At 40.2% G+C, this 23,092-nt stretch overlaps 1 protein-coding gene across 1 annotated transcript in view; it reads left to right on the top strand.

The window, feature by feature from the left end:
* REELD1 (reeler domain containing 1) overlaps positions 1-23,092 on the top strand; it is an 84,563-nt gene that overhangs the window by 42,195 nt on the left and 19,276 nt on the right. Inside the window, exons 2-5 of the mRNA XM_082274433.1 lie at positions 5,605-5,824; positions 11,433-11,655; positions 12,552-12,679; positions 17,506-17,785. Coding sequence (XP_082130559.1) covers positions 5,605-5,824; positions 11,433-11,655; positions 12,552-12,679; positions 17,506-17,785 — 851 coding nt within the window. The remainder of the gene's footprint in view (positions 1-5,604; positions 5,825-11,432; positions 11,656-12,551; positions 12,680-17,505; positions 17,786-23,092) is intronic.

The following is a 23,092-nucleotide window of genomic DNA, read 5'->3' on the forward strand; positions in this document are numbered from 1 at the left end:
AAGTCCAATGAAATTTAAAAATTACGGTCACATGGATTAAAATAAAGCCCCATATCTATGTGTAAAGCTTTGTGAATTTAACTCAGGTCTTCAGTGCAGACTTTTACTTTTTACTCTAATCAGATGATTTCTATTTCTTCCTGCACTTTGCATATCATTACTATTTGCACAGCTTTAATAAAATCAGCATGCCTGTATAAAATTAGGGGTTAAAGTTTTCCTGTAAAAGAACTGCAATGCTGCACTCCATACTTTGTAATTGCCTCTCAACATGCCAAGATTAGCAGAGTGATCCCAGCTCAGTTTCTGGCACAAACCCTAACAAGGCATAGCCCCGTGCCAGGCTGATGTACACTTGGCTCTTTGCTGTTTCCATCACTGCATGGTGACAGGTAAATGCGTAAAGGCCATGATTGATTAACAGGCTGCAGACTTTTGGCCCTGCAAAACACACAGACTTGGAACAAAAATGTTTTGCTGTTATTATTTTTTTTGGCAGTAACTTATGATTAATGGACATTTTTATATGGACGGGTTCTGGCTAAGTGCATTTTGGATAGTAGCAGCACATACCACATTACTGTAGAAAATTAATTAGAGTAAATATATACTTGCTGTTCATTAAAACATTATCTAAATCTCTTACAGTTGTGTCTATTTTCAAGGAACTGCTACACTTAGAAAACACAGATTATTGTCAGTGACAGAGGTATTGGTTTCTGCAAGGAAGCAGAATAGTCACAATTTGAGGTGTGGATTTTCATGCTACATCCTGGGCAGGAAGACTCTGACATCTTGTGCTTGTTTTGGAGATCATTCTTACAAAGACAGAATTCCAGACAAAAATAATGTAAAAATATTTATTTTTGCCAATGAAAGTTCAAAAAACAGACATTGCTTTAATACTCACCCTCACACTTCAATCAAGCTGTCTCCTGCAGAATTTCTTTTCTGCCTGAGAACATTTTAAAGTAGTTGTAACCCTATAAAAAAAGGGATCCTGTTTCATTATAGCAGATTAAACCGCACAGTGCTTGTGCTGTCTAACCTGTCCCTCTCCAAACTGTAAAAAACCCAGTTGATCCTGCCAGTTCCTGTGTCCCCCTCTGTGTGCTGACCACGGTAATCACGGCTGCTGAGCCCTGATTACAGTGGTCAGTTTATGTGCCTCCTTCATCCGCAGCTCTCCTCTCCCCCCCCCTCCCTGCCTGTCGGCTCCTGTGTCTGTGTGAGCTCTCTCCGCCTATCCCCCCCCCCCTCCTGCCGGTGTTAGTAGTAAAGAAAAGTTAAAAAAATGTCACTGCCAGCCCCTCTATTTTATCCAGGCATAAGACACAGTGTAAGTGTTTTTTTTTTTTAAACAAAGCCTCTAAATACCTTTTTTTATATATCTTCAGGCCAGTCACGTGACTCCTGGCCGCTCTCCTCCTCCAATCCAGGGCTACAGCGGGAGGGGCTGAGTGGCAAGCACAGTGGTCATGTGACATCCCCAAGTGACGTCAAAGAGAGATTTCGGCCCCTCCCTTTGTAGCGGGTGGATCGGAGGAGGAGAGCAGCCGGGAGTCACATGACCGGCCTGAATATATCTTAAAAAAAGGTAGTTAGAGGCATCGTTTTTAAAAAAAACTCTTACACTGTGCGTTATGGGTGGATAAAATAGAAGGGTTGGCAGTCTTTTATTTTTTAAAGGTAACAACTACTTTAAGTATGAATGACAGATAGATAACATTATTCAACCCACATCCTCTGAGCCTGGTCTGTCATGGACCCACCCCCTAAAATGGTGTCATCATGTATCCTGAGCTGAGAGTATTACTGCAGTGCACAATGCTCATAAGTTATTATGTTAGCACCATTCAGTTCTAAAAAAAAAAAAAAAAAAAGAAGAAAATGGACCGCAGATATCACTGGACCAGCTAGAAGACCCTTGCATAAAAAAGTCAGTTTATACATTTTTTTTAAAGGGAGATTTAAACACCCTAGACTTCTGCTTTAAGTAATTACCCTACAAAAGACATAGGGTTTGGTTTACTAACTGAGTAAAGACCGTTCTTACTATTGTTTACTGAATAAAAGAGGTTTGCGGCAATCATCCAATTATTTGGAAGAAAAAATCCTGTTTTTCCCATTTTTCTCAGCACATGATTCCATGTAATCTTTCATAATTCGCTCCGCCCGGATCCCTCCTGCACTATATACTTACCTAGCTCCTCTTTTAATCCAGCGCTCAGCCTATCTGCAGCAGTGCTTGTCTTCTCTCCCTCTCACTCAAATCCTATGAGAAGGGAGCAGGTCCAGCCACGCTGTGTGTGTCTGTGGATGCGTACAGCGTGGCTTGGGAGCACACCCCCATGAGTGTCCCCATAGCAAGCAGCTTGCTATGGGGGCACTCAGAGAAGAGGTGGAGAGGAAAGTGCCCGCGGGGGACCCAAGAAGAGGAATTAAGAGTCCTCTCTGTGCAATACCATTGCACAGAGTAGGTAAGTATAACATGTTTATTATTTTAAGAATAACATATTTATACCTTTACCACATTATACTGCACTTTTACCACATTATACTGTACCTATAGGGGGTATTGGTTGGGTAATATAAATATAATTATAAACATATCAAACATTGCACACAAACCAAAAATGAATGACCTATAGAAACTATTAAACATAATCTTTAAAGGGAATCTATATTGGTTGTGGTCAATTCAATGACATTTTTTAAAGTATATAGATTTATAAGCACTGTATACTATATACCATATATTATATGTTTTACCAGCTGATTCTGCCAGTAAGTTTTATTTTTCCACTTTCCTAAATAGATCAAGCTGTCCAACAAAAGTAAAAGTTAGAGGGTTAAGACAAGCCATTTACCACTGCCAGGAGGTGGCTACACTGCTCCTCCATAGACACAGTAAAGGAGTGAGTGTAGCTACCCTTGGACAGAAAATGTGCTACTGGCTGGATCACCAGGTGAAAAAAGGGGAAAAAAAGCCCAAACAAAGAAAAGTAATACAGCTGCCATATCTAAAGACTGGTAAGCTGCAATACAGTATATTACATTTTTGTTTTTGGGTTTAGGCATGCAGTAAAACAGAATGTGATTCTGTTTTTTGCACTGCCTTAATAACCACTTGCTTACCAGCTGCCAAACTTTTACTGTGGCAGGTTGGCTCTATTGCGCTAAACAATGTACTTGGTTACACGCAATAACCAGTGGGGATGTATGTGCGCACTGATTGGCCACAGGGGGAGCCATTCAGCAGGTCTGGCGGACGAGAGGTCCGCCGGCCACCCGCGATCGCTCCCCCCCCCCCCAATATAGACAGAACGGCAGTCTGCCTATGTAAACAAGGCAGACTGCCGTTCTGTCACAGATGAACACAGGGATCCTGTGTTCCTGCTATTCAGGAACACAGATCTCTATGTTAATTTACTAAGTCCCCCCCACACAGTTAGAAAGCATCCCCATCAACGAAATTGAAGATCTTGTGGCTACAGCACGGGGCACTAGGGAGGAGTTCCTCAAACGATGGTATTACTGGCATGAGTTCAGTTTTTCCGCGGAATACAAAGACTTGGTTGCCTAGATTGCTACAGGTGGATAGGTTGGCCATCTCCCCTCCCCCCCTTCTCTCCCCTCTTCCCTTCCCCCCCTTCTTTTCCCCTCTACATTCCCCCCTTCTTTGCTCTACTCTCCTTTTCCCTCTTACTCTGTGGGTTCTTCCCAACTTGTAATATCAACAAAACATTTTTTTTGTTTTTTTATTCTTTTTTTTCCCCTCTCCCCCTGGGCATACGTACGCCTGTTACCTCTAGATGACTGCGGGAGATCGGGCCGCCCGGATTGCTCCTCTCTTTCTCTGTACCCTGGCCATGTGATGGATGCCGGTGGAGGGTGAGACCTCTCCGGGAGCCTGGCTTCTTGTATCTATTTTCTTTGACATCTTCTATATTATTTATCACTTTATGATCCTATGTATTGAGGTTCGCTTTTGTTTCCTCTTGAGTTGTTATCTGTTTATGTTTTGTATATGGACCTGTACCATTAGAGCCGGTTCACACAGGCGCGACCCGACTTTGCCGGGCGATCTGTGAAGTCGCGGTGCGCAGCTCGCACCGCGACCTCGGATCGGCATGCACAGACTTCATATCATTGAAGTCAATGCAGTTCGCTTCAGGTCGCCCCAAAGTAGCTCAGGACCCTTTTTCTAAGTCGGAGCGAATTGTGTCGCTCCTATTAGAACGGGTCCTGTGCTAATCTATGACAGGCGACCCGCGGCGACTTGTCAGGCGACCAGGTCGCCTGACAAGTCGCCCCAGTGTGAACCGGCTCTTACTCTTCCCTGTATTGTATGCCTACTCCTCTTTTAATAAACATTGAATTTATAAAAAAAAAAAAAGAAAGCATCCCCTAGGAACACACTTAACCCTTTGATCGCCCCTGGTGTTAACCCCTTCCTTGCCAGTGTCATTAGTACAGTAACAGTGCATATTTTTAGCACTGATTCCTGTAGCAATGTCACTGGTCTCCTCAAAGGTGTCAGTTAGGTGTCCGATCTGTCTGCCACAATGTCAAAGTCCCGCTAAAAATCGCTTGATCGTCCACCATTACTAGTAAAAAGTAAATAAATGAAAATGCCATAAATCTGCCCTACTTTGTAGACACGATAACTTTTGCGCAAACCAATCGATATACATTTATTGGGATTTCTTTTTTTTACCAAAAATATGTAGCAGAATACATATTGGCCTAAAATGATGAAAAAAATAGATTTTTTATTTATTTTATTGGCTGTTTTTTATAGCAAAAAAATAAAAAAAATGTATTTATTTTTTTCAGAATTGTCCCTTTATAGCGCAAAAAATAAAAACCGCAGGGGTGATCAAATACCACCCAATGAAAGCTCAATTTGTAGGGAAAAAAAAGAAAACAATATAATTATATTATATTATTATTAGTTGCACGACCGTGTAATTGTCAGTTATAATAACGCAGTGTTGTATCGCAAAAAATGGCCTGCTCATTAAGGGGGTAAAACCTCCTGATCCAGAAGTGGTTAAATAAGTCTGAAAAAGTATGTCTATCTGACAGTGGAACTGATTTATATAAACTCGAGCAAAAGTGGAGCAGGTATGATTCCTAAATTCATTTTATAAGATGAAACCTCATAAATGGCCAAGTGCAACTGCTTCACTTTTACACATTTTTTTTTTCTTTGCTATGTACCTTTATATTGTATCTCGAACTATATACAAATGATTCTGCTATCTGCTGCCATCTAATGATCACATGTGGTATTAAAGTGAAAGGATGCTTTATTTTTCGTATTAGGAAAGATGTTTCAATATTATTAATCATAATTTAAATTATTACCTAGAATTGTCTTGACATTTAATCAAAACAAATAATAAAAAGAGTATTTTCATTTGCATAACTTTGAAAATCATAGACTGGAAGCCAAAGTAACATACAGTGAAGAGACATATTTCCAACAGGGTTTAAATCAAATTGTCAGGTCAAAGCACATTTTTTTTTAGTTCTTACTTTGATTGTGCAGCTGATTTAATGTTATCAGTAAACAGAAATATCCTTTTTCCAAATAAGGTAGAAGATAAGTCAAGGTCTTGGTTGCAGGGCTTGATATGGATTTGCATTGCCACTGGTTTGGTATCTTATGCTGCAGCTTATTCTCATGGTGGAAGTCTTGCTGCTTGCTCTGACATGAGGCCTAAGCACATCCGAGCTCAGCCCCAGAACCCCAGAAAGAACTACATTACCATTCATACCAACCGTTCCTTCTATCTGCCTGGAGACAGAGTTCCTGGTAAGTAGCCTATTTCTGAATTCAAAAAATAATTGTCAATGATACGTGGTACAAACAGTTGAAGTGCCTACGTGATTTTCCAGGTAAAATGTGTATTGTATTTTTACCTAGAATATTATATAGGCACTGAAAGAAAGGGAAAAAAGAAAAAAAGAGAGAAAAAGAATAATGGGGGTTGAAATATTTTTAAATATAGATAAAAAACCATATAGATAATGGGACTCCATAAAGCTAGCCACCAATAATCCCATAAGGAAGAAATCAGTACTCAAATATATTTAAAAATACAAAATGTATTTATGACAACATAATAGAATATTTAAAACCATCACATGAATGGTTTGCATGAAGGTGCTATACAACATATTCCTATAGCAAAAGAACCCATACATTGCCCATTGTGTGCCAGGGTCTGATGTCTGTGGAAGCACAGAAACGGACGACCTCCCATATCCGGGCCAAACTGGATTCTAGGGTGTGGATACCAATGGATCACTGAAATATTTTTCTTCTGTGATATCGATTTGTTATCAGGCTAGTTCTTTTTGATGTACAATTTCTTAGTACTACTTGGAAACTGTTTGTCTTGGTGTTTCCCATGACTTTGACGATGTTGGTCATTGTGTTGCCTCTGGCTGTCATAAATTTAAATTTTTTTGTTTTTGTAATTTTTTTTTTTTAATACTTTAAGTATGCCAAAAGGAAATTGGGATTTTGTATTGTGCAGATTTTTTAGCTCTCAATAAACCTATTTATGGGAAAACAAATTGCATTGCATATAGCCGGGCTGCATATGTAATATAATATTCATATACCACCTATTAAAATGATAGCTTACCTATGGTTTTTCCAGAAGTCCAGATTTAAAATCTACCTTACCAAGCATCTCTTCTTGGTAGTTTTTCTTTGCTAGTGTGTGTACAAATCGCAACAAAAGCTGAGTACAGGTTCAGGTATCAGTCTCCCACCCATAATGTACTGTATGTGCAGTTGGTAAAGCCTCAGAGTCTCAGGATAGAACAGCTTGGGTAAAGGTGACTAGTCTCTATTCCATCGTCTACATGAATGTAAGCAATTAGATGATAGCCATCATTCTCAGACCAGCACTAGTAAAATATTAATGGCGTTTGACTGATTGTTGTTACAGCAAATAACAGTTTTAATTTTCTATTTCCTTTTTTTTTTTTTTTTTTACATTAATCTTAATAAAACATCAAATCAACAATTTTTTTCTGTTGGAATGCAATGGTGATTGCATTACTTGTATGACAGTAATGCATTTGATCACTAATCTGTAAAAGTATGCTGTATATTTTACTTTTGATAGAATAAAAGAATTGAGGCATTTCATGAATATTCAGAAACAAGCTGGCCTCCTTTTACCCATACTTATACACAATGAGAATAAACATTGGTCAAGATGTAGCTTCGTACATTGCTGAATTAACTTGTGCAGCTGGCATCCTATATAATGATAGACAAATATGTTCACCTCCTCACTCAGCATTGCTGCCAACCTGCTAATTAACATCTGACGGCATTTGCTCTGTAGGTGTTGGCAAAAAATAACGTTTGCTGTTTGTTCTGCTAAATATACAGATGACACATCATTGTTCAGGACATCCCAAATCAATAAACCATCTTTGCATAAGGAACAGGTAGTGATCCCTGACAGTAAAGAACATCAGACAGCTACCCCCACAGTTACTGGCAATGGCACAGTGTGTCATTAGGGACAATTTTACTTAGGAATCTGCAGCCATTACAGTGAAGATGGTCTAAGAAGATGTAAAAAACAGGCCATGGTGTTAATTGTGAAAAGGTTCTCCCACCCAATGGGCCTGATTTACTAAACCCCCCAAAAAAAAGAACACAGATAAACTATAAGGGCACTCTTGGATCATGCTTGCGGACTTGCATGAGCCTACGGAGTATGACTGCTGAACCTATAGAACTGATCATACACTAATGTTCAAGGTATACAGTGTGGTTCAAGTTTGCTCTTCTCATTGAACACCTTGATAGTGTGGGTTTTTATTTTTTGTTCTTATAAAATGCACTAAAGAAGGCATATACAGTATCTCACAAAAGTGAGTACACCCCTCACATTTTTGTAAATATTTTATTATATCTTTTCATGTGACAACTTTGCTACAATGTAAAGTAGTGAGTGTACAGCTTGTATAACAGTGTAAGTTTGCTGTCTCCTCAAAATAACTCAACACACAGCCATTAATGTCTAAACCGCTGGCAACAAAAGTCAGTACACCCCTAAGTGAACATGTCCAAATTAGGCCCAACTAGCCATTTTCCCTCCCCGGTGTCATGTGACTCATTAGTAATAGAAGGTCTTAGGTGTGAATGGGGAGCAGGTGTATTAAATTTGGTGGTATCGCTCTCACTCTCTCATACTGGTGACTGGAAGGTCAACATGGCACCTCATGGCAAAGAACCCTCTGAGGATCTGAAAAAAAGAATTGTTGCTTTACATAAAGATGGCCTAGGCTATAAGAAGATTATCAAGATCCTAAAACTGAGCTGGAGCACAGTGGCAAAGACCATACAGCGGTTTAACAGGACAGGTTACACTCAGAACAGGCCTCGCCATTGGTCGACAAAAGAAGTTCAGTGCACGTGCTCAGCGTCATATCCAGAGGTTGTCTTTGGGAAATAGACGTATAAGTGCTGCCAGCATTGCTACAGAGGTTGAAGGGGTGGGGGTCAGCCTGTCAGTGCTCAGACCATACGCTGCACACTGCATCAAATTGGTCTGCATTGTTGTCGTCCCAGAAGGAAGCCTCTTCTAAAGATGTTGCACAAGTAAGCCTGCAAACAGTTTTCTGTACAAGCAGGCTAAGGACATGGATTACCGGAACCATGTCCCATGGTCTAATGAGACCAAGATAAACTTATTTGGTTCAGATGGTGTCAAGTGTGTGGCGGCAACCAGATGAGGAGTACAAAGACAAGTGTGTCTTGCCTACAGTCAGGTATGGTGGTTGGAGTGTCATGGTCTGGGGCTGCATGAGTGCTGCCGGCACTAGGGAGCTACAGTTCATTGAGGGAACCATGAATGCCAACATGTACTGTGACATACTGAAGCAGAGCATGATCCCCTCCCTTCGGACACTGGGCCACAGGGCAGTATTCCAACATGATAACGACCCCAAACACACCTCCGAGACGACCACTGCCTTGCTAAAGAAGCTGAGGGTAAAGGTGATGGACTGGACAAGCATGTCTCCAGACCTAAAACCTATTGAGCATCTCTAATGGCATCCTCAAACAGAAGGTGGAGGAGCGCAAGGTCTCTAACATCCACCAGCTCGGTAAAGTCGTCATGGAGGAGTGGATGAGGACTCCAGTGGCAACCTGTGAAGCTCTGGTGAACTCTATGCCCAAGAGGGTTAAGGCAGTGCCGGAAAATAATGGTTGCCACACAAAATATTGACACTTTAGGGCCAATTTGGACATTTCCACTTAAGGGTGTACTCACTTTTGTTGCCAGCGGTTTAGACATTAATGGCTGTGTGATGAGTTATTTTTAGGGGACAACAAATTTACACTCTTATACAAGCTGTACACTCACTACTTTACATTGTAGCAAATTGTCATTTCTTAAGTGTTGTCACATGAAAAGATATAATAAAATATTTCCAAAAATGTGAGGGGTGTACTCACTTTTGTGAGATACTGTAGCTGCTTTTGTAAGGAGCCATTTTTGATCTTACATCAAGATAGGGTGATTCTACGTCCACACCCAGGGTTTTTGCCCAAAGTGGTGTCCGCTTTTCACTTGAATCAGGACATTATACTACCTTCCTCTTTTCCAAATCCTCAAACAGCAGAGGAAAACTTGTTACATTCTGTGAATGTAGTAGGTGCATTTAAGGTCTATTTGAAGATGTCAGCTCATATTTGGAAGACCGTCCTTTTGTTCGTGCTGCCAGAAGGGCCCAGGAAAGGGCAGGCTGCATTTAGGTCTACAATTTCTCAGTGGATTCGCCAGTTCATTATCCAGGTGTAAGAGTAGGCGCTTCTTGGGTAGTTCACCATCAAGCTTCTATGGCTCAGATTTGCAGGGCCTCTACTTGGCCTTCAGTACATACGTTCACTAGATTCTATCAGGTGGATGTTAGGACCTGGGAGGATTCTGCATTTGGCCGCAGTGTGCTGCAGGCAGCTATGTAGATCATTTTATTCTGATGGCATATTTAGTATCCCCCTCCCCTCAAGTGCATTGCTTTGGGATGTCCCAGATAGTAATTATTATGGATGCTCTGTGTCCCGTGATGTATCTGTAAAATCCTTTTCTTGGAGCACATCACAGGTCCCTCCCCTCTTGTCTGGGATGTTTATTGCTTGCTACAATACCGATGTACTTCCTGTATGGGAGGGGTTTTAAAGATGGGGACTTCCTGTCTTTTCGTTTGCCAGTGTCCCTTCACCGATAGGTGGTGTATAACCCAGATAATAATTATTATGGCTGCTCTGTGTCCTGTGATGTACTCAAAGAAAAGGATTTTACAAGTAAGCTGTAGGAAAATCCAATTTTTACTGCACCCCCAGATCAGGCTAGATTCGGCCCTGATATATACACAAAGAGAGAGAAAAACACCACATAATTGTAAACCATTCACTTTTCTGGTTACTCCATAAAGTATAAGCCATAGCAACAGATATACTCCCATACCTGTTTATCTCGCTGAATTGAACACACTTCTGGGCAGCAAGCTTCCCTTTCAAAATGTCACCATAGCATTTAGCAGGGAACAGGTGATCTCTTAGAAAAGGACTGCCCATCATGGGTCTTCTGCCCCCCCCCCACGGCTCTGCCCCATATCCATTCAATGCATGGGCATAATGGTTGGCCTCTCTCTCTGACAGTGCCGCTGACAATTCCGGGAACAAAAAAAAGTGACGTGACGTCATTGCTAAAGTCCCACCCCCCACCACGTGCTCCCCTGAATCTGACAGGTGGCCCAGCCGCTAAACTCTGCCCTGCACACCACCGTAGACAAATGTGGCAATGAAGTGAATGGAGAGAACAGCATCTACCGCACAACCAGCAGTCCAACACAAGAAACCCATCCACAACATAAACCAAAATAAAACACCACACTATGCCATCACAACACATTATCACATGTTTGGTGATTTTTTTTTTCTCTTTCCTCTCTCCTTCCCACCCTCCCCCCGTTTCGGTTTGCCATACCCAACTAGACATTTATTTCATGTTGGTATATTTATATAAAAATGTTGTGAAACGCGTCAATCCGTTTTCATGCCATTATTAGTTATATGTGCTGTTAATATTTGTAAATAAAAATGTTGTGTTTTACATATACTGTTTGCACTCTCTTTGTTGGCACACATAAAGTGCCATTGTATTTATTTCTGCCCTCCCAACATTCTCATGGAGTTGTGGGTGGAAGTTTATTAATTTATTAATTAAATTTATTTAATATTAGAACTTTCCAGATTTGAACACTGGTAAAAATTATAGGTGTGTTTGTGTTATTGTATACGGTATATATGTGTAGTATGTGTATGTGTATCTGTGTGCATGTTTGAATGTATATTTACTTTTTTCCTTTTTCTTTGGCAGTAACAGTAAGAAGCACCAGAGATTTTATGGGCTTTTTCCTTCAAGCTCGTAGAGTATTGAATGACCAAGTTGCTGGATCCTTTGTGTTTATTCCACCTGGCTCTAAGCTACTGCGCTGCTTTGAAGATGGAGACACAGTGACCCATTCAGACAAGTCCTTGAAAAGAAATCTGTCTTTTGTGTGGAAGTCACCCGATCAGCCAGTTGGAGACATTAAATTCTTGTGAGCGTTCGTAAAACACTTTCAATTTAAGAAATGCTTTCCTGTAGTTTATAGGCATCTAAAAAAAATGTAGTCCCCCCAATAAAGAAACTATTTGTTCTTTGTTTTTCAAAAGTCTGCTTGTAAAACATTATGATGTTGCTTACCTTATATCATTTTGTTCTAAAGGTGATTATTTTATTTTTTGTTTGTGTGCAGAAATATGTTAGATGGGTTTGCAAATCACACGTTGCAGGGAACCTGTTTTACATATTTTAAATATTTAAAAGAATTAATGTACAACAAAGTACATTTTTATCTAGAGCAAAAATATTACTAGCAAGATTACCTACAGAAAAAGTGAGGCCATCAGCAGGGCTGACTGTGGGCCAATGTCAATGGCAGCAGGGCAAGGGGGCACCAGCAAACCTCAACATTTTACAAATTGTTATTTATTTTTTCCTATTGTTAGTTGTTGGTAAATTAGGCTACATAACTGTAACGAAAAGGGGATCAATTTCCTTCTTTTATTTCGTGGTCTCTGATCTCAATGTGGGTGCATGGGGGGAAGGGGGGGGGGGTTAGCATCCAAACTAGCTGTGATGGGTAGGTGGCAATGATATACGCCTAATAGCTTCAGATTAAAATCCAGTCTCCTGCTCTGAGAATTGTCTATCAGGTGAGATATCTCCCATGCTTGTATTTCAGTGTATTTAGATGTTGACTAAAAGTAAGCTTTTTTATTTTACCTAGATCTAAATATCAGAAGACAGGCATAATGTTTGTATAATAGGCACAAAATACTAATTCGCAGCCCAATAAATTTTTTAATTAATAAAGTTATTTTTTACGTCACTCAGGTCAGTTGTCTGCAAAAGAACTGAGAGAATTAAAATTGTTGTTCCTCTCCTTAACAGTGTTTCAGTAGTTCAGTCATACTTTGTTTATTGGGCACGAATTGAGTCTGCAGTTGTGTCTGGTCACATGCTGAAGACGACTTCAGAGACCTCAGAAATCTCAGATATGGAAACAACTTCAGTTCTTGGTAAGTTCATGCACCAAGACAATAAATTTAACTATATCATTATACATAAAAGTTTACATTTCATAGCAAAATGTTATATTAGAATAACTTCTTCTGGCAAATTATTTTTGTATTGTATTACACCTATTTATTTTCTATCTGATCATAAGTAGGTATACTTTTGCTAATATAATACAGAAGCTACTTTACCTTTTTTTTTTTTTTTTTCAAATATAATTTTTATTAAAGCTAGGAAGAGGAGAAATTCAAAGTAATATGCAAGCCATGAGATAAACAAAGTAGGTACAAACATGAAAGAACGTACAGTTGCATGGAAAAATCAACTGGTCCCGAAAATTCTCCGTTCTTCCCCAGCACATTTTTTACAAAAGAGAAAAGCGAAGGTGAGAGAGAAAAGTGAAAGAGAGAAAGGAAGAGAGAGGGAGAAGGAAAGTTAAAAAAAAGGGGGGGGGGGAGGGTAAGGGTAGAGGGTAAGGAGGGTGTCCATCAAGGAGTGATTTCAGGCGGGGCAAAAATGGTCTAATTTGGGGAAACTACGAATTCAGCAGAGCAGCTCCCTCCTCTAATACAACAAAAAGGTCCCAATTTTGCCACAATTTGGAGTATTTCTCATGTTGGTGTCGGAAGGATAGAACGAGGTCCTCCACCCTACTAATGTCTTCCACTCTATGCACCCAACTCCTGACCGCAGGAGGCGAAGTCTGCCTCCACAATACTTTACCTTTTAATTATAACAAAAAAAGTTACAGCAATAGTTTTTGTAGGACCAGCTCTGGCATACAAAACACATGAGCACAAATCTGTCCATGACCATAGATTATGAAACCTACTGATGAATTAAAGTGGATCTCCACCCTCCCCCCCTCTTCTTGCACAATTAAGGTCATCACTCACCCAAAGAATCCAGCATTGTCCTGCTGAGATCCGCTTCTTAAAATGCCCCCGGTTTGGTCTCGCGCCTCCATACACTTCGGTGACGTCATCGGGAAGCTGTCAGCTCTTCCCCCTTCTCCTTTCTTAATGAAAGACTATGGCTCCTAGGATATGTGAAGTACACAGATTGCAAATGGCAGAAGGTATTGAACGTTGGATTCATGCCCTAGAAACTTACGGACGAGCACTTATGCAACCTATATATAGCTCAGTCTGCAAGAGTGAACTGTGTATCCAATGCTCCGTACGTTCTGCCTATGCAGGCTGGGGGAAATTGAATAAACAGCTTAAAAAATAAGCATTATTTTACAAAAAAGACTGTTCTCACACATATAGTATAGTAATGTAGTTTGCTGATGACACCACTTTAGTTGGACTCAAACAAGATAATGACAAGACAGCTTATAGGCAGGAATTCAACATGGTTGAGTGGTGTGCAGAAGATTATTTAAAGTAGCATTCCATTCAAATCCTAACTATACTTAAATCTACCTCCACCCCCATTGTAAGCCTATTACAACTACCCTGTAAAAGGAAATATGCCTATACTTACCTATGATGAGGGTGCTATAGTCTGTCACATGATTAGTTCCCAGCCCCAGCTTCAGCGTAGAGATGAGACAGCCGAAACAGATGCCCTATAGTAAGCCTATGGTGGACATCATTGCCCAAGCTCTGCAGCCATTGTTGTGAATCTCTCCTTTTCACTGAAGCCGGCCATTGGAGTGATAATCTGACCAGACCAGGACGCCTTCAGAATAGGTAAGTATAGACGTTTTTCCTTTACATGATAGAATAAGCTTAGAACGGGGGTGGAAGCAGGTTTAGGTATAGTTTGAATTTGACTGGAATGCTACTTTAATATTTAATATTGTAAAAACTAAAGAAAAAAATGTAGATAATAGGATTATTATATCAAGAAAGATCAATAATCCACTGGTGTACAGTATTGTGCAAACATTTTAGGCAGGTGTAAAAAAATACTGTAAATTAAGAATGCTTTCAGAAATAGAGTTGTTAATACTTTATCTTTATCATAAAGAAAAAGGAAAGTAATGAACAGAAAAGAAATCCAAAACGAATCAATCTATGGTGTGCTCACCCTTTTCCTTCAAAACAGCATCAATTTTTCAATTCTTCTAGGTGCACTTGCACACAGTTTTTAAAGGAACTCTGCAGATAGGTTGTTCCAAACATCTTGGAGAGCTAATCACAGATCTTCTGTGTATGTAGGATGCCTCAAATTCTGTTTCTTCATGTATTTCCAGACAGTCTCAGTGATATTGAAAGCAGGTCTCTGTGTGGGCCAAACCATCCAGGACTTCTTGTTCTTCTTTACACTGAAGATAGTTTCTAATGACTTTGGCTGTATGTTTCGGGCAGTTGTCCTGCTGCAGAATACATTTGGGGGCCAATTACATGCCTCCCTGATGGTATGGTATAATGGATAAGTATCTGCCTGTATTTCTCAGCATTGAGTTCCTTCAAAGACTGTGTGTAAGTGTACCTAGAAGAATTGATGCTGGTTTGAAGCCAAATGGTGGTCACGCCAAATATTGATTAGATTTAGGTTTTTCTTCTGTCCACTCACTTTGCTCTTTGTAAATTGATAAAAATAAACAATTAAAATATATATTTTTTTAAGCATTCTTACTTTACAGCATTTCTTCACAGCTGCCTAAAACTTTTGCACAAGACTGTAGAAAGGTGGTAAGGAGGTGGAAAGGGTGGACATGGTCATGTTGTCATGGTCTCTAAATATTTGTTTTCTAGTGGAAAAAAGGGTAGTAGAGGTTTCCTTTAAGAAATTGAAACAGGCTGAATTGTCCCTAAATTGGTTCTTAAGGTAGAAGGTTTTTTTTTTATCTTAATGCATTCTATGCATTGAGATTAAAAACCTTCTGTGAGGAGCAGCCCCCCCCCAGCCCCCCTAATACTTACCTGAACCCCAGGCACAACCGGTCGTCCGGGACTCTCTCTCCTGATTGGCTCCCCTGCTGTCAGTTAGCCAATAAGAAAAGAGAGGAGGCAGGGGGCGAATCGTGGCTCCCTGTCTGAATGGACACGGATCTGCATCTCGGCTCGGGTACCCCCATAGCAAAGTGCTTGCTATGGGGGCACTTGACAGGAGGGAGAGGCCAGGAGTGCAGGTGGGGGACCCAATAAAAGAAGGATCTGGGCTGCTCTGTGCAAAACCACTGCAGGGCAGGTAAGTATAACATGTTTGTTATAATTAAAGGAAAAAAACGAGACTTTAGTATCACTTTAAAGCGGAGTTCCGGCCCCAAAATCGACATAGTCGATTTTGGGCCATCCGCTTGCTTCTAGGTCACCTGAAAAAGAAATGGATAATTACAATTTTTTTTTTTTTTTTACTTACCTTGTAATTGCAGAAAAATATACTCACCTTCCTTCCACTTCCTCCCTCAGCGGCCGCGGCCCGCGCCGTCACTTCCGCTTTGCAATGATTCCTGGGAGCTGAACGTCATCGCTCCCAGGAATCAATGCGCCTGCACCGGCCCCGACGTCAGTTCCAGTGCAGGCGCGTCATACCTTGCTAAACAGCTTCTGGGCATGCCCAGAAGCTGTGCAGGCGTGACGCTGCAGCCCCGGAAGTGACGATGGGGCCGGGGCAGTGCATCGCAGGACCGAAGAGGACAGAAGAGGACACAGAAGAGGATCGCGCTGGCTTCAGCTGCCCACACCTGAGATGGCAGCGCCGGAGAAGAAATTTTCAAGGTAAGTATTTCTTCTAAAAGGTAAGTGCAAACCGGGACAGATCAGAGGCTATCCATTGTGGAATGTACTAGCCCTGACTGTCCCGGGGGATTTTCACTGAAATTTCTTTTTGGTGGCCGAAACTCCGCTTTAAGGCCTCGTGCACACTGGATGTTATAAAAACACCAGTAGCTTTAGTTTTAGAGAGCTGTAGCTGTGGAATGAGTTTTGCTGCATTTTTGCAGTACCGTTTTTCAGCCTTTATTAGCTGCAGTGTTTTTCAGGGTTTTTATGCGTTTTTTAGCTTTTTTTTTAGCTTTTATCAGTTAGAGTTAGAGCACTTTTACAGCTGAAAAACTCCTCTCAAAACCCACTAGTTCTGGGGTTTTTTTCCAGCCAGAAAACGCTTCTTTAATGGCTGCATAAAAAAACACCTGAAGCCAAAAACAGCAGCTGTAAAAATGTTCAGTGTGCATGAGGCCTAAAGCTTCTGGGCAATTTCTATCATTGCAATACTAGGAGCAATCTTCTACACTGTGCTATAGTCTGATATGTCAGTTGCAGGGTGGAGGATAAGAAGTGCCTTTCTCATGTGGTGAAAACAGGACAGCAGATCTAATGAATTTGAATACAACATATGTCAGCCGATTAAAAAAAGGGCAAAATCTATTCGTAGTGATCCAACCCATCTAGGTTGCAGTGTGTTTGCTCCATTGCCATCAGGGAAAATATATAGGACACTTTAAAAGTTTAGAAACAGTAAGTTTTAAGTTTTTAAAAAAATTTTAAGTAAAATTGTTTCCCTAGAGCTGTACTGTTTATAAAACTACCAGGCACCGTGTTTTAGGAATTTTATGTGAATTACTGTTTTTAAACTCCCATTGGCTTCAGTGGGATTCGGATTTGGCATCCAAACTTTAGTAAAGTTTTCCAAACCCACCTCTAACCAAACCCAGGTATGTTCAACTAATTCCTATTCCTGACCTGTTATATAATATAATACATTAAATATATTGGTATTTTTATCATTCTTCTACTATATGTTGTAAAATGAGTTATATTTGAGTTAAAGAGAACTAAGCAAAAGAAGTAGGCAAAAATAAAAAAATATATTGTAATCATAATTTATTTTGCAATAGGTATTTAATGATATTACTATACCATTCTTCCAACAGAATCAAGAAGTTCTAGCCCATTGCCTTATACAGGGTTGCCATTTTTAACCAGTTCTTCTAAGACCAAGCCACCAGAAACTCTGCTCTACACTATTTCAGGGAAAGGCAAATATACATCGTCTGATGTCCTCTCTAGTAGTAGCGCACCAACTTCTGTTGTGACGGTCACCAAAAAGGTTCCTGCATCTAGAATGGACTCCTCTTTTCTGTTTTCTGTGTCAACAGCTCCTCAGACTTTATCATCACAGAAAAGGACATCAAATCACAGCACTGACAGCAGGTGGGGGTGTTTATTAACTTGCAAAGAGCTAAATCAATGTACAACACTTTCACCAAACTATGCATAGAAAGTTGTAGTCACATGTCTTATGTTTATTAATGAATAATCACCCAAACATTCTGTATTTCATTCTGCATTTTATAAATTGATTTATTTATTTTAGTTTTGGGTGTAGTGAAGCAGAGTTTTTTTTTACCCCTTGTGATCTGAATTGTTCTCCATCAACCTGCCAGGAAGCCCTTCCCCTACCACAAATGGGCCAGGTTCTGGCATACAATTGCTTCCCTTTTTTGCCCTCAAAAATATGTGAAGGCAGAAAGTCCTCCCATCACCATAAAACATTGTCACCCTAATAGGCACAGGTGTAGATTGCAGGTGTAGAGGCCAGCTGTGGGGTAGGTGATGAGCAGTGGGTTGTAGGTTTGCCAAGTGTTGTATGGTACTTTGTATTGAGGCAAGGATGCCAGCTGTGGGGTAGGTGATGAGCAGTGTCAATTTGCACAGGAAGTGCTTTGATACAACCACTGAGCCACAGACATTTTCTGTTTTGGATTGCCAGAGGCAGTTGCTTTTAAAGTTTGTCTCAATCAGAGCAATACTTTTTTTCCTGATCCCATTAGTTCTTTGATTGCACTTCATTCTTGCATGCAATGTTCACAACCTGCAGCATCACTGATCTGTAATGTGTGACAGGCTGGATCTGAAATGATAAGTAGGATGGGCAGGGTTTGCCTGCAGCTTGATGGTAAACAGAGATGGTCAACCTGAGACAGATTATGCAAGCCTGACATATTAATGGATCATCACAGGATCATCTGTGCTTCTTTAAAGCCTCGTACACACGCAACGATTGTTGGCCGTGAATTTTGGGCCAACGTCCGATCGGCCGATTGTCGGGTTGTTAGTATGATGCTTCCGACAACCGACTGCGACTTTTCGGCCGAAAAAAATCTGGTGTGCATGCTATAAAATTTTTGTTGGCCGTCAACAGAACGGCCGATTGTTTCGTCAGTCAGTACAGATTTCGGCAGACAAAAATCAGATGAGCAAGACTGGGCATGCTCAGAGAAGAAAAAACACACGGAAAGTAAACCAGCACATGACATCACTTCTGAAGTTGGTTGTTGTTGGCCAAAAAAACTTGTGTGCAGTCTCGAGCACATTTCAACCAACACAACAACACTGGACAAAAGACGGCCGATCGGTCGGCCAACAATCGTTGCGTGTGTACGAGGCTTTAGGTTGTGTGCCTCACACTCCAGCCTAAATATTAAAGTGGAATTCCAGTCAAGACGTCTTTTATGTTTGGAAAGTTTGAGCCATTGTCATTTTTTTTATTTTTTTGCTGGTGGCCTTATTGAGTACATATTTATTTACCTCCTGTCCTGATACTACAGGCTTTACATACCTATACTGAATGTTAGGTCATATGCAGGTATTTAGGATACAAAAATTTCCCACCAGTGGTCTTTTAAAGTTCTTTTAAAGCAGACCTTTAGTCGGCAATGTAATTTATTCTATTTAGATGATCACCTTTTATAATCCTACCCTGTGATGTATAGTCATTTTCTTTAAAAATATGCCGAAGCAAATCTGAATCTCGCAGCTTCATGTGGACGGTTTGGTCTCATTTTTATTATTCTTCTATATTCGCCTCTTTTATTGCTACTAGTGTTTGAGTGAGCACATACTTTCGGGATACCATTCGGGGCACGTGCCTTCTTATAAACCTTCAGTGACCTAGTCCCCTCCTCCCTTCACCCCCCCCCCTGCCCCCTTTTTTTTTTCTTTTACTTTTTTCTCTTCCCATCTTTTTGATACTCTTTTTTTTTCTTATGTTATTCTGTGGGCTCTCCACTCCATGATTGTATCCTAGACATAGAGGTGGTTTTCCAAATGGACATCCATATATGTAGACGATATCTCCTCGATTTATAAAAGGAAACCTATTGTTTTCTGTTCGTTTGACTGTTATTAACATACCTAACATGTATTTGGTTAGCTTTTGCTATGAGGATTTTTGTGCTTCCTCTCTTTGGTATAATTTAACCAAATTGTTATGATTTCTACTGATCTCACTGTAAGGCCCATCTGTGTACAGGTATGTCTGTTTTCCTGTTTTGGATATGTTTGTACTTTTCTGGTACATCATGGACATTTGTCTTTTGTACTTTATTATCTGAAAAACGTAATAAAATAGAGATTAAACATAAAAATATGCCAAAGAATCTCAAATATGCTTGAATTTGCATTTCATTTTGCCAGGGTGAGAACCCACCAGCAGAGATTGTGTTCTCAATGTCTGCATAGATGAAGGAATGATGCAAGCATCTCCATACTGCATAATATTGGGATTTGCTTGTGACAAGCGCATTTAGTTAGGAAGATGAGCAAGGAAATGATTCAAAGATTGTGCATGCATTACCATGTAGTAGGCTTCAGTGGCCTTAAGCACTATTGGGCAGGTAGCAAAAAGGAATTTCAAATAAAGAAACCTGTAGGACAGCCCCCTTGAATAGCTACTGCACAGCTGAAGTTTCTATTTTTCTGTCCTGATACCAAAGTAACTGGACACTTTGTAAATGGATGAAGATATCCCCACAAGTGCCCACACAGGTTGAACCTCTCCCAGTATGATGGCTCAGGTGTAATTTCCAAAAGGATGTTATCTTGGGCGCTCACTGACAGGGTACTTGGTTTCTGACAAACTGCTGCACTGTTAGGGCAGCCCATGGCAATTTCTCTTCTTTGTTTTTAGTTTCTGTTTTCTGTCTCTTTTCCTCCCTAGACCACAGGTTAGGTAGAGTCTAGATGGAAGAAGGATGGAAGAATACAAAAAGCCCTGGGTGCATTTGTGGTATATTTAAATCAAGCTATTGCTGCTCTCCCCTAGGCCTGATGTCCTCCTACATTCCAGTAAGGAGGTGCACAGAAATATTATGGGTATTGATTTTGGTGTTCTAAAATCTATCCATTATATTATGCAGTATAATGTATGCAGTGGCAGCAGCCACGTCCATAGTCCTCACTTTTTTAACAGCCTTGAAAATGTGATTAAACAACATTAAAGAGGCTCTAAATACATACTTAGATAAGGCAGTCATCAATACAGCCATGTCAGATATCAAATATCATCCATGGACCTGGTCCGACTCCAAACTATTTTAGAGTTGCTTCTAATACCAGCTAGAAGAGCATTAAGGCTTAGACCCTCTAAGATCGGTTTTGCTCCATTATTTATGATGGAAAGACATTTTTTTGAACATACTCTGGAGGAAGCAATTAAAAGTATAACAGGAGGCAAATCTGCTCTGATCCCACAAAATAGATGAAGGAAGCAGTAGTTCTTTCCAGGCGAGAGGCAGCATTTCAAAACTTGAGAAGCAAAATCTTACAAGCCCAGAAAGGAATATATCATAGGTTTCTAGAGAGGGACACAGAGTTCATTTCTCAAGATAAGCAAAGCAAAGTCAGTCATTGGTACCCGACAGGGAAGAAAATCTTTCTGAAATGAGGCCCACCCAGTCTTTACTGGTAGTAGCCAGGTTGAAGCACTTCGGGAAGGTTTGGGTGGACAATATGAAAGACTATTGGATATCAACAACAACTTTAATAGGCTATACTTCGGAGTTTAGACTCTACATTCAGAAGATTTTTTGTAAATAACCAGTGTACTCGAGTCTCCAAAGAAGAAAGTGTGCCTTCTGGATCTCATGGATCTAACCTCGCTACACAGTACTGGAGCAGTTATTCTAGTACTGCCTTGAGAGAAAGAACCAGGGTTTTAGTCAACCCCTGGTAAAAAAAACAAACCTTCGGGGCTACGGGCCAGTGTTAGACCTCAAGAGACTCAATATCATCTTATAGGTAAAGTCTTTCAAAATGAAGTCAATTCGATGATTATCATGGTAAGCCAGTGAGTGGCTTCTGTCCATAGACCCTTTGCAGCCATGATTCTACAAACATGAGCCCAACTCTATCATTACTTTTTTATTGTAAATTATTTTCTGAATTTGTTCGTTATCTGAAGAGGACATTCATCAGCTATTGCAAGCTGAATAAGGCAGCAGATTCCCATAGTGCTTTAGGAGAAAAAGTCTTGTCTATTGCCGTCGCTTATGTTTAGGTAAAGCATTTTTCTTAAACAGAACCCAGCCATATTGTTTTGTATTCTTACTATGTAGGTCTCATTATTAGTGAAATTGTGAGGCACCTGGGAAATTCCTATTAAATACTTATCAAAATATTCCTTTCCTGGTGCCTCACCATGTCAGCTCTGTTACCCACCCTTGGGCTATGTTATCAGATTGTCGGCTGTGCATGAGGATAAGAGCTTTATAGCTATTTAAGGCGGCTCTCCTAAGAGTGAATAATAAAAAAGTGGTCTGTGCCACTTTTAAAGGAAAATGCTAATTGGTTACTATGGTAAACATATTGAGAAAGAAAAATACTTATTGGTTGCTATAGGCAACATATAGGCCACAAATAGTGAGAAAAAGAAAAGCACTCTATTTATTTTATTTTATGCCACTCGACCTGTTAAACCTGGAAGTCTTCTCTTCGTAGTTCAAATTGAAACTTGCTTACTTTGATCAGTTAGTTTTAAGCTATGCTTGAACCTGCTGTTGCCTTGATAAACTGCCAGTCATTTAAGCTGTTGACTCTATGAAACTGGTCTTCTGATTCTGTTGCCACTTTAGGTCTGCCAGACCTCCTCCTGTCAGAGTTTCCTCCAGTTTCCAAGTACCTTTTGATAGTGTGTGAAACTATACTCACTGACACCTTGGCTTTCTTTCCTAAAATTCCTCTAAGGGAAAGACCTACTCTTTTAAGGGTTTTATTTTAATGGTCTGTCTTCCTTTCTTAATTGCATTTTCCTCACCATTTTGAGGGCAATATACTACTTCCTGCAGTACAGTGCTGTCCAAATATTGCTTAGGAGGGTGTAGTAACACAGTCTGTGTGAACACTGATTTTATACAAAGAGCTTGTAGGTAATAAAGAAAAGTTGTGACACTTGTAGGAACTGTTAGCATAAACTTTCAAGGCTTAATTTACTTATTTTGATGCAGAACAGCTGTAAGTTGTTAACCCATTACTTCTTCCCTTAAAAAGGGGCTTTTTTTGTATAATTCTGAAATATACATTATTTTTCAGTTTTTGTTAACTAAACTTACCCCCCCCCCCCCCCCTCCGACAGTTTACTGCTTTCCTTTGTACTATTTCAGGTTATTCACTGGACTTGAACTGTTCAAATCTCAATACCAACTGTAAAAATGGGGATGTTCTAGAACGTTTGGCAGAAAT

The sequence above is a fragment of the Pelophylax lessonae genome (genome assembly GCF_965119305.1).
Source record: "Pelophylax lessonae genome assembly, chromosome: 1".
Taxonomy (NCBI): domain Eukaryota; kingdom Metazoa; phylum Chordata; class Amphibia; order Anura; family Ranidae; genus Pelophylax; species Pelophylax lessonae.